The sequence below is a fragment of the Cladophialophora psammophila genome, assembly GCF_000585535.1.
Source record: "Cladophialophora psammophila CBS 110553 chromosome Unknown aczJe-supercont1.34, whole genome shotgun sequence".
In the NCBI taxonomy this organism is placed as follows: Eukaryota; Fungi; Ascomycota; class Eurotiomycetes; order Chaetothyriales; family Herpotrichiellaceae; genus Cladophialophora; species Cladophialophora psammophila.
The window spans coordinates 61,018-72,934 of NW_006912955.1; the positions used below are offsets into that span (position 1 = coordinate 61,018).

The 11,917-nt window shown below is 47.2% G+C and overlaps 2 protein-coding genes across 2 annotated transcripts; both read right to left on the bottom strand.

The window, feature by feature from the left end:
- Nucleotides 1–375: 375 nt before the first annotated feature.
- Nucleotides 376–1,074, bottom strand: A1O5_12442 (uncharacterized protein; the record flags this gene model as incomplete). Its single annotated transcript, XM_007753011.1, has 1 exon — nt 376–1,074. The coding sequence occupies one exon, from the start codon at nt 1,072–1,074 to the stop codon at nt 376–378; it is 699 nt and encodes a 232-aa protein (XP_007751201.1).
- Nucleotides 1,075–8,164: 7,090 nt separating this feature from the next.
- Nucleotides 8,165–11,652, bottom strand: A1O5_12443 (uncharacterized protein; the record flags this gene model as incomplete). Its single annotated transcript, XM_007753012.1, has 3 exons — nt 8,165–8,896; nt 8,967–9,659; nt 9,715–11,652. 3 exons carry the CDS (start codon nt 11,650–11,652, stop codon nt 8,165–8,167), a joined length of 3,363 nt encoding a protein of 1,120 aa, XP_007751202.1.
- Nucleotides 11,653–11,917: the final 265 nt, after the last annotated feature.

An 11,917-nucleotide genomic window follows, 5' to 3' on the forward strand; every position in this document is an offset into this window, starting at 1 on the left:
TAATAAGAGAACGTTAAGACGTAACTATAGAATTAGTGTCTTAATTATATTAATAAATAGAAAAATAAATTTAGTCTCGAATAGTTTTCTAAGATTCGAATTTATAACTATAATTTAATACTAAGCTAAGTTACTTAAATATCGCCTTATAATAATAAATACTAGATTACTCTCGAGATAACGATAATCGTAGAGAGTAAAAGTATATTCTAAAAGAAGCTAAATATATCTACGCGAGGAAAAAATAATCTTAGCTTCAGTTTAGATAGAGTTAAGAAAGAGAAAAATACCACTAATAACTACCTTAAAGTAGTTTAACTTCGCGACCGAGACTGCTTCCTTCTTAAGCAGATCGGATAATTTAGAGATAGTGAACTATACGTAAGAAGCGCACGCGAACAGAATAGGTGTGACAATAAATGAGAAGTTGTTTCCTAATCCTGGTATTAAGGCTAATGCGGTATATAGTGAACCGGCCGTGCCTGAGACCTCGTAGAATATATGGACTAATGCATCCATACAACGTAGCTTCTCTACGTTTCCACTCACAATATCCCGGGGGATGATCCTTCGGATCAGTTCCACCATTCCGTAGCCGATGCCTGCAAAGCAGTATATTGGAATAATGCCGTCTGTATTGTAGTCACCATAATAGGAGAAATCGTCTTTATCATGAGTCTGTGACCAGTTTGATGGTTTAATGTGACCACCAGTACTCCCGTCGACGATGAGTAGAATGGCAGAAAATAGTCCGAAAACGAAACTGGCAGTCGTCAACACATTCTTGGTAGCGAACCGGCGAACCAGGGGAGCAATGATAATCGATCCAAAGCATTGGAAAGCTTGGTTCAAGCCCGTAAGAAGGCCGATCCGTTCAAAAGTGATCGACGTGGTATTATGGCTAGCAGCGTCGTAATCGTACCGATTGGTAGCCAGAGCAATGATGGAACCGGTAAAAGCCTCCAGACCAAACTTGTAGAACATGATACCAATTATGCAGCGTATAATATTCCGCTTCTCAATGGGACTGAAAGCCCTCCAGTTACGCTGAATTGCTGCCACGGGAGAATACATAACGAATCTTGTAAAATAGTTTGGTTTTGAGACACTTGCCCGTGAAAACAACCGCTCTTTGTCGAGAATTTATATATGCACATCAGCCAGGTTTCGATTTCTTTCTTTTTGCCTTCTTGTGCTCCTGATAGCTCTATTTGCGAATTGAAATCCGTATGCTATGCACGTGGGTGCGCTCTGAGATGGAGATATACAGGTCTGCTGAAGACCTCGGGGAGGGTTGCTATTATCCTGCCTGCATCAAGGAGGCATTCCTCAACCTCATTGGTATTGCCAAGAACGATATTGGACGCCAAGCGCACCGCAAGGCTTGGCCCCTTTCTCCGCCCGCAAAAAGTTGCATTTGAAGGTCTCCGCCACAGACATGTTAACTATGACTTATTCGATGGACATTTGAAAGATGATTGGAAGTTGGAGCTGCCCAGGCTTTGCATGCACCTAGCAGTTGCAGCTACGTAGTACAACTAGAAGTTCTTGTACTCGATGATGCTAGGCGAGTGGGCAAAGCAATTCTGCTGAGCTGGCTGAACAATTGAAGCATCAACAACAAAGCGACCATCCATACCAGCGATGTCACGGTGTCCTTCGAAGCTACACTACTGGACTTGGTAGGGTACCGCAAAGTAACGAATATCAGGTTCATTTTGTGTATCGTGCACTCTGGTGTCGCGAACAGCAGAAACTCGTGTGAAAACAAGAGAGAATTGGGCTAACAGACAGGAGTCCGTTTGACCCTGATGGGCAATTGTGCACTTACTAGAAGATATGGACTTTCACATATGGGACACAGAGGATGGGCATGCACGGGAGACCCTAAAGTCGGAAGACTTCCTCTCATTCAAGGCGCGTGGCATAGTCGAAGCCTTACAATCCTGAGTACTTTTTTGATAGGACATGGGTGCGTCAGCGTGAAATCGACTAGCAGACAAGTTTTCCATCTGATTGTCTCGTTTGTCGGTGTCTACTTTGTGATTGTGTTTTTCATTACCTTATGAAGTGTATGCAGTGGATTAAGTGCCTTCAGTGACAAAGGGTTAGCTCTTTCTCGGCCCTCGACCCGGGATACACTTTTACATTGTGGAGACTGGACGGAAGTAGTGCGAGCTCACCTGCTATTAGCGAGTCCAGTAGTGTTAACGCTTAAATTTCTTTGTTTTTAGCAAGATCAATGAAGGGCGGCTACGACTCAGCCCACGTCCGAGTCGCGCTCATCGTCGCAGGTGACTTGAATCGGATATCACTAATTGTGGTGGGGAAGGGATATTGGCCTGTCTCCGACACAGGAGCAAGGAGGCCAATGAAGCCACATGGACGGAGCGTGTGACTCATGGGAGTTTTGAACGGTTGACTAAAGATGGTTTCTGTCTAAATCTAACCGTCCTATGGCTTGCGGGACAGATAGCGAGAAATGATGGAGCGCGCATTAGGTGGGTTCGACGACAAAGCGCCAGACTCAACCGGAAATCTGAACCTTGCGGCGTAGCTTTCACAATCAACGGAACAGAGATTGTTGCTTCTAACCTGGAGAGCCGACATCTTTAAGCATCTCAGCAGATCCACGACTATGTTCCCTCTGAGTGTCAGTAGACCCAACAAATATGAAAGTCTGTTACGTACCGCCGAGATGCCCAAGGTCTAAGGATGAAGTTTCCTGTACTACCCTTCCATTGACTGTTGACAGCTAGCTGTCTCGTCCACCTAGAAAGAGGTCGACCAAAACCTACAGTCGCGCGGAGCTCGGTGCCGGTGAGGCCGCAAAGCAAACAGCCCGTAATTGGTTCCGTTGCTAATTTTACGGGATGACTGACCTCCAGCAGCCATTCTATGGGTTGATATAGTCCAAGGGAAATTTCTGTGTGTTGTTCTAGACGACAGCAAACGGTCTTCTATTCAGTGAGAAAAATATATTGCAGCGAGCTGGTGTGAGGAGAGCCAGAATCTAGGAGCGTGCGTTTTGTGTCAAATCATAGGGCAATTCTTTGCTCTGTCACTGGGCCAGTGGATTACTTGCCATCACCCAGCCAACGAAAGTGAATCGATGACTTCTCGTACTGGTGAACCAAATCGGACTACCAATTTCCGATTCCGATAACCTCCTAACTCATCTTCCACAGATTGAAGGTTTATTGATAGTTCTGATAGCACGTCTTTGGTGGCTGCTCATCACAGCTGAGTCTGCTTGCGCAACATGCCCATGGACTGGCGTTTGCGAGGAGATGTACGTCGCTTCGGTAAGCTTTCGACATGGTTGAGAAGCTTCTAGATTCTAACCACGAGATCCAACATTATGCAAACACCAAAGTTCGATTCTTCCGTGGTGGTTGCTGTGAGCCTCGTGACGTGCACGGGCCACAAGGCGGTAATACCAAGGTGGTGGGGGTGGGAGGGTCATAGACAATTACTCGATGGGGCCTAGCGTTTTGTCACTGGGCGCCCCCAATTGGCTCTTTCCCTACGCTTTTCTCGCTGTCCGCTCCGCGGGCTTGAGAATAGATGAGGAAGTCTTGCCAAGCAGTGCTTTCTCCTGCCAGCACAGAAAAAGAGATGCCAGTAAAGACACAGTGGTGATAAGAGGTCGGGAAAATATCGCTCGATATCTTGTGATAAGCTCTGTAGAAGAGGAGGGCTAGATAAATGCCGCTCTTGTCGCGTCTGCTCTTGCATGAGTCTGCTCTATTATGGACGATGAATCGCAACAACAAATCTACGGCGTATATACGACAATATCAGACGGCCAGCGAAGTGACAAACGCGGCGGGGGATAAAGCCCAGGCACGAAGGCTGAGGTACTCCCTAATGGATGGAACGCATAGGACGAGTCACTTAGTCATTGCGATATGTCAGGCGGCGGCTTGCTGGCCGGTCGATGGGTCTTCATGTCACCACATTTGCCATTCTTCTAGTCATTATCCTTCTTACCTATGTAGTTCAGTGACGGCAACGCACTCTTCTCTCCCTGCGCATTGCGAGGGGCGAAGTCGACCTTGAAGCTCTCGGAATCAAACGCCTCAAGGATTCTAAAGGTCTCCTCAATGATTTCATCCGTAACGAAACTACCGTCCGCGAACTCCCTTACAACCACATTTTGCACCCGAATGCATCGCCTCTTCCTGCGCAACAGCTCCTTCTTATGCCCCATATACAAGGAATCAGCGTAACTACCAGGCTACTGTCCCGTCAATGTGACGAATCTGATGGTTCGCTGAGAACGACTCCTACGACGGGTGTGCCAGGAACCTAGAAACATACGACAAGTCGGATAGCTGCGGTGGGGATAACTCAAAGACCGGTTAGGATACCATCGACGCCGAGTGCACCTATAGTCATGATACACAACAGTTGCGTCCACGGCCATGGTGGTGCGCTAGCTGCTACCGCTGAATCCCAGATGTAAGCTCAGGCAGAAGATTCAAACACAGAGAAAGAGCCTGCCGAAATCTAGGCTCAAGGGACGCATGCCAGGAAGGCCTGGTTGAGGCAACAGCTGGGAAGAAGGCAGCAGCAGCAGTACGACGAGGATGCGCAGGAGGCGAGATAGGCGGATGCTAGGAGGCCGTTGTGTGAGTTCTCATCATCAAAAACTCCCTTCGCTGATGACATGACAGGGAGACGAATGATCGGCCGGTTCAATCCGAGATGGAATTATCGTAGCAGGACACCGTGATAAGATGGTGGAAACTAAGCTAGATGCGGGAGATATTGTTATAGTCCGTTGGAGAACCTACCGTACTGATTGACACTCTTTTTAATTCTCCGCTCCATAGAGTTTATCTAATACTATTACTTTCATTCTCTCAGAGATATTTTCATAGCTTTCGACTATTTAAAAGTTTAGGTTTAGTTAAAATTAAGGCCCGATTTAGTCACCCGAATAAATCGAAGCCGAAGTCTATATATAGCTCTTAGAGAATAGTAACTAAATCCGGTATCTAGAAGCTACATCAGCAATTTTTCCCGCAGCTCACGGTATTCTTATATACCCAGGGAGCCTAGGGAGCCCACCGTCGCTCACAGCTCTTATATCTAGGCTATGAGCCTCTATAGACTATCTATTTTTAGTAACTTTTATAATATACTTATTATATAATATTATTAAATTTAAAAAGATCTTTTCTATTTCGGAAATAAGGTTTACGCTAAAAGCGGATAACTCGCTAAGTCTTTATCTTAGTGAATATTAACGCTATTAAGCTAATAATTTAAGATTTAGTTCGAAACCTTATATTTTATATATATCTACTTTAATTTTAGTATAATATAATCTTAGTTAGTACTAGTTTAAACGACTAGTATAATTATATATTCGTAAAGTTATAAATTATTATATTAGCTCAGGGCTCTCTTAAAGTAGCCCAGCGAGCCCAGCGGTCTCATAGGCTGCGTAAGACGCAGACTTACCTTGACAGCCCAGGGCTCTCAGGGTCGCGCGGGAAATTTTGCTGATGATGGCTAAAGTATTAGAATTTTTACTAAAGTCTAACTAAGTTAGAGATCTTAGTAATAAGTTCTTAAATAGTATAAACTAGATATTAATAATATAAGATATAAGTAGTCGATGTTACTAAGAACTATATAGTTTAATAGCTAGTATAAATTAGCTACGAAGAGAGTATAACTATCTAGGAAGGAAGGGAGTGTGGTTATATACTTATGTAGCCCTTTCGAATGAGATAATGTAGAATGGTATATTAGTATATTAATATGCTCTAGTCTAATATATTAATAATTTACTTCTTTTCTATTTTAGATATTACGTGACGGGTTTAGCCTCGTCTCTCGAGGCTACCTTATTTTTCGGTCGAGCTTCCTACCTCGGTATACTTACGGTCTACCTAAGGCTATGTCTAACACTATATTTCGCGCGATAGAATATCGATGAGACTTCGAACCTTTATAAAGATCGAGACGCCGAGGCCGCCGCGATCGTGGATCTTATTAGCGATAAGTAGCTTCTAAACGCGGCGTATATAAAAAGTAGAAATCTTATAGAGTGTTAATATAATAATAATATAAAGATAGCGAGCACTTATAGAAATATAACTCGTAACGTTATTATAATTATTAAAGAAGTAGCGAAAGTAACGCGTATCATTCGTAGACGTCTCGTAGACGAGCGCCTTATCTAAAGTAAGCTTATCTCTATCGTCGCCGTTATATAGACGACGTAGATAGCGATAATAGAGTAAATCTAGCGTCTTTAGACGAGAGCTCTTACGGATCTTCTTACGAAGGCGAAAAGGAAATAAGAAGCGAACGTTTAGTAGTTAATTAGTATTTCTGACGACAAGTCCCGACATCGATTGTCTGCCCAGGTCAACAGTAAATACGAACCATCGTGGTAGGGATATGAAAGCATTTCACTCACATTGTGTTTGAGTATACAGCATACTGCCCAATGCCCCTGAATGCAATGCGCCCTTTGCTCTTCAGTCCCTCCTAGAGCACCCATGACTGATTTTGTCCCCTTATTCAGACGTGGACGGAGCTAGAAGGAGTGATTTGTCAGAAAGAAAGAATCCCGCTAAGCGCGAGTTATGAAAAGACAATCCAGGCTCGAGCTGCTTTGGGATGAGGCGCGGTAGGAACATGGCCCGCACAAGCGACAATCCAAATAACTCCAGCTCAACATAAACCCGTTCGTTTTGAACCTGGCAGGTCATTGCAGCCCTGGTTGGGTTTCTACCAAGCCCAAGATCGAGAAACATTGTAGGTCAGACCATTTTGGTGGACGGACGTAAGTCCAAGTCTGCCCCAGCGGAGTGTTCAGTGTCTCTCTAACAAAGGCTTTAGGGCAGGCCCCAAGGAATGCGTTTAGAATTATCTGTGTCTATATAGCGGCCGCTGCAGTACGGCCCAGTTACGGAAGGGACAGATTTGCCCTATTCCTAGGTAGGCTGCCAGGACATAGGCAAGCGAAATACACTGGAAGAGCCAAAGGGATCTGACACGTGATATTGCTATCTTGATGCACTGGAAGGTATGTACTGTACAAGACGAAAGACGAGGATCGTCATGACAGTGCAGAGCTACTCGAGGGTACTTATGGACGGTGGTGGAACACAGGCGCGGTGGCCAGTGATAGGTAGCGGGAGTCTATTGACAGACACTCGGCAGGAAAAAAATTTTAGGCAGCAACGTAGGGGCGGGGCCTTGCAAAGCTCACTAAGGCTGGTCACCAGGCTTAGCTGAAATACAAGTAGATGTCTGCTGTAGCTGCGAGGCAAGTGTAGCCGATCGCTAGAGAGCCGGATCGGGCCCCCTTGTACCCAGTAGCTTAATGCGCTACTACTCAGGGAGAGCTCAGATTAAAGCGGCCTTCGCTCACCATCTACTTAGTAGGATCGAACCGTATTTAGAGTATAGATTTTTCGTCGGTAAGTAATCTCGGTACTTAGTAAGTATGTAGCTGGTGAATGTGTTGCCTATTCCCTAGGAGGTACCAGAAGCCTTCAGGCAGATAAGTCTAGTAATCCTCATCTCATTCACTCACTCACTCACTCACTCACTCACTCCGTTTACTTCATCTTGAATACATCCGCGTCGTAGAGCCACTATCGTACACAACTAACTGCACCCCCATCCGCAGAGTAAATTGCCGTCACTTCGAAAAGGTGCGAAAGAGAAACCACGGCTGGGATATGCTCACGGATTCCCCGCAGCCTTCTCTCCGCTTCAAGCAGTGCATTCACTGCCTGCAACCTCCGTCGACCTCACCATCTCCTCTGAAAGTGCTAGTCTCCAAAAACTATTAGACATCCGCTCGTGTGTACATCCATCTCATCCAAACCTCACTCTTTCGTCTGAAAGGCATGGATTTGTTGGCGCATCTCTCATCTGCTGCATGCCGCGCCTTGATCTGTGCTCAAAACCTTCCATGCTGTACCTCGTGACCGAATGTGTATGGGGGTATCACAAAAGATGCGGTAATTGTACACTGTATCTTCCATCCGCTCATTGCTGGCTGGTGCAAATCTGTTTGGGCCCCTTGTGGGAGCTCATCGGATCCATGGAATCGACGGAGAGCTCCGTTGCCATCCATACGCGTCCGATTCCCCTTCAGCATCAAGGAAATCCAGATTGTAGGCAAACATCAACCTCTCGATCTCCTCTTCGAGCTTGCAGGGATCGCAATCTCAACCAAATGATCCTCATCATCGTCATCATGGTCCGCTTGTCCCGCGAACTCCGAGTCCTGCTCGTCGGGATCATCGTTCATTCCATACGCATTTTCCAACTTCTCTTTCTCCAACGGACTCAGCACTTCCTCGTCAGAACTATTGCTGTTGACTTCTTCCGTTGGAGCCACCATTTCTCCCATTTCTTCGTCCTCAAAAACTTCCAGTGGGCGCCGCTCGAGGCTCGTCCTTGCTTCCAGGGGTGGGTTTTCCGAGTCAATGTCAGAACCAGATCCTTCAGATGACGAATCATCTAGCGACCCATCAAAATCATCATGCGAGGTTCGTCCTTGCATATCTCGACTCGGGGTTGAAGAAAACAAACTGGTCAGTCCTCTGCTAACTGAAAAGCTGTGGTGATCTCCTGTGCTTGGGTTAAGAGAGTTGATATTGCTTCGCTTCCCAAACGACGTAATATCTTGTTCTTCTTCGTCCAACGAAAACGGATCGCCTGCATCGTTGTCGTCGCCATTCCCAAGCGCAGCGAATGGGTCGTCAGCTTCGGAACCGAACTCGGACGCAGCCAATTCTTGCTCAGCCTCTTGTTTATGTCTCGCTAACCGATCAGCCAACCGTCTGCGAGCACGTGATGGCTCGATGTTGAGTGGTGCTGGTGGAGGTGGAAGTAAAGGTATTGGCTGATCAGACTGTTTCCAGAAGCAGAGCATCATTAGCCTAAAAAATAAACAATCGGCGAATTGTATTGGTCCCACTTACGTTCTCCGCCGAAAGACCGCTATCAGCAGCAGAAAGTTGAGTCACTGCCCTTGAATGCTCTTCATCTTCCACATCATCCATATCTTCGTCATCATCGTCTGAGGAGCTTCCAAAACCACTGGAAACCGACCCACTTGAATTGTATCCGGCACTAGTGGCGCTGCCGTTGTTGGACAAATCGATGCTGTCCAGAGCATGTTGGCCGCCGCCCAACCCAACGCCAGCCAATCCGCTCGAAACACCAAAGCCCTGACCTGCATTGACAGCATTCAGAACAGCTTGTCTGGGACCGAGACCGTTATCAGGTCGGAACCCTCCCAAGATAGCATTGTCGCGTTCCCTGGTCTCGGCAAGTGTCTTGGTAACGTATTCCTCCCAGGCTTGGGAATAAATGTAGTCCTGAACCATAGGCGACAGCAATTCTCTGGGGTGACGTTCGCCGAATTTAACGACTTCTTCTGCTACTAGGGTTAGGTGTCCCATGTATCCCAGGCGCATATTCCTCGTTCGTTGTTCCTCATCGCTTCGTCTCTGGCCTTCAATTATCGCGTCAGTAATGCGTCCAGTTTCGAAAAGATCAAATGCTAAAAATCGGTTGTGGCCCCTGTCCATGGGCCCGTTAAAAACTTGCTGCACAACATCATAAACAACGTTGTGGAGAAAGTTGTTCCAAGGAAAGCGGAAGAAGAAACTCTGTCCAGCATTAGCATCTCCCACTGAACGCAGCAGTGAACACATGGTTGCTCACCAAGATCGTTGGAACGACCCTATTCTCCACAAACATGATCTTTAAGTAATCTCCCACCACTGGCGCTTCATCAGCACCGAGTTGGTCGGGCTTGACAACCTCCATTGTGTCATCTTGGGCCGATTGGAACGATTCTCCTTCTGGCTGGCCTCCGTAACCCGTTTCATCAAGTCGGGCTTTTGCGGTCGACGGGCTTGTAGGGGGCTCTGGGCTATTTGCTGTGGGTGTCTTGTTGGGATCTGACGATTTTGCGAACAGTGGTTCAGGTTTGTCTTCTGGATGCGGTGAGATGTCTTCAAACTGAGACTCGCGAGCCGATGTCTGAATATTTGGTTCGTGCTCGTCGGGGGCGGTCATGTCGGTGTCTTCTAGACTTAGACGGCGGACAGTTTCATCCAGCGCGCTGGTGGGCGTCGTCGGTTGATTGTGAGATTGGAGAGGCGATATCGGCTGTTCAGCCGAATCTTGTTTCGAGCCTAAAGAGAGATCTGTTGCGTCGGAAACAGCAACCTTCTCGAAACCATCCTCGTCGTTCAGATTCGCGATGCGTAGTTCTTCTGTCGAGGTGGACCCCGAGGGTGTGAACGCATTTTCGAACCTCGACGAACTCGCCGAGATGTCGACGGTGGAATCCTCCGATTGCTTGTTCGACACAAAAGCCCCAAGCTCTCTTAATCTCTCTCTTTCGGCGTCTCTGGCCTTGATGAATTCTTCACTGCCTCTCTCATTCAGAAGACCCATGTTGCTGCAGTGGAGTAATTCGGCCATCAACTCGCAGGTTTTGAATCGGTCAAAGCCCAGGGGTTCAATCTGTGTTCCCCACGCCGATTTGAGTTGACCTCTCTCTGCCACGGTTGTCTCCTCGCCTTTGGTAACCGTATGCTTGGAGCTGAGTATGAGGCTCATGAAATCTGGAACATGGTGCGCAAACAATCTCAGAAGGGTGCCGAGATAGATCGGATCGTGGTTGGTCGGGGGAGCGTCAGCGCTGTGGCCTTGATCAGGATCGTAATCGGAGTTGTTCTTCCGGATAACTTCGATCACAATTCCCACGCCCACTGTAAGCGGGTTCCCACCTTTGAGCATGTATGATACAAGCTGTCGTATACACTTTTCCGAGACCAGTTGGCGCGTCAGGCCGTTCGGCCCAATACAAGATTGCTCATTTTGAGCCGCGTTCGCAGATATAGTTATGATGGCTTTCAAAAAATCCCCAGCAGAAGTCTGAGTCGAGGAGTTGCATTCGGGCGATAGGTTAGAAAGGAGCATGGGGATCAAGTCTTGCCCATGAAGCCAGTCAACGATGCCCATGCCGCCATCTGACCTGTCCAGACTGATGATTTTCAACAACAGGTCCATCACCATGGGGCAATCAACATGCTGGAGAATGGCAGGAACGATTCCCGGAAGCGATTTGAAAAATTCCAGCATTTCCTCAGTCTTCTTCTCTAGTAGAGTCTCGTTGACCTTTGTGAAATAGCCTGCCTGGAGAGGGTCTAGTGGCGCCGGCCGTCGTAAAAAGTCCCAGAACTCGGTGAGATAAGGGGTGTTGGCCATCAGGGACTCTGTGATTGACCAGGTCTCGCAAGACAAGATCTCACAGGCGACAAAGGCAAATTTCAACCGCTTCTTCTCGGCTTTCTCCTGCTCTTCTTCCAGAGGCTCCGGCTCATCCTCATTATCCGTCGCAAGGCCTTTGCCCTTTTCATCCTCTTCATTCTCGTTGGAGTCAACCTTGGGCCCCGGCGCCACAACGTAGTTCAGGAGAGCATGGAGGTTCGTTTCGTCGCGCAGGTATTCTATCAATTTTGTATGGTGTGACTTCAGCTCCTGAATGAGATCGGACTCTTCCAGCAAGTCTTCAAGCTTGACATTGGGCTTATCAAGAAGGGTATCGATAGAAGATATATTGGAGTAGCCTCCAAACCGCCAAAACATGGTTGCGGCTGCGATTCGGACGCGACCGGAGGAACGCAAGAGGTCTTAGTAATGATACAGTAACGGAGGGGTGTGGTCGTCAAGAACCAAGCCGTGGGAAGTCGTAACTCGTGAATTGAATTATTAAGACATAGACAGGCGGTCCAGCGCTAGTATCAATCTCAACAAGTCAGCTCTTTGGAACCACACGCAGAAGGTGATCAACAGAGAACATGGCGGTGTTCGAAGTCGCCGGGGGCTCGGATTTTGCGACGGCGGTATGTTT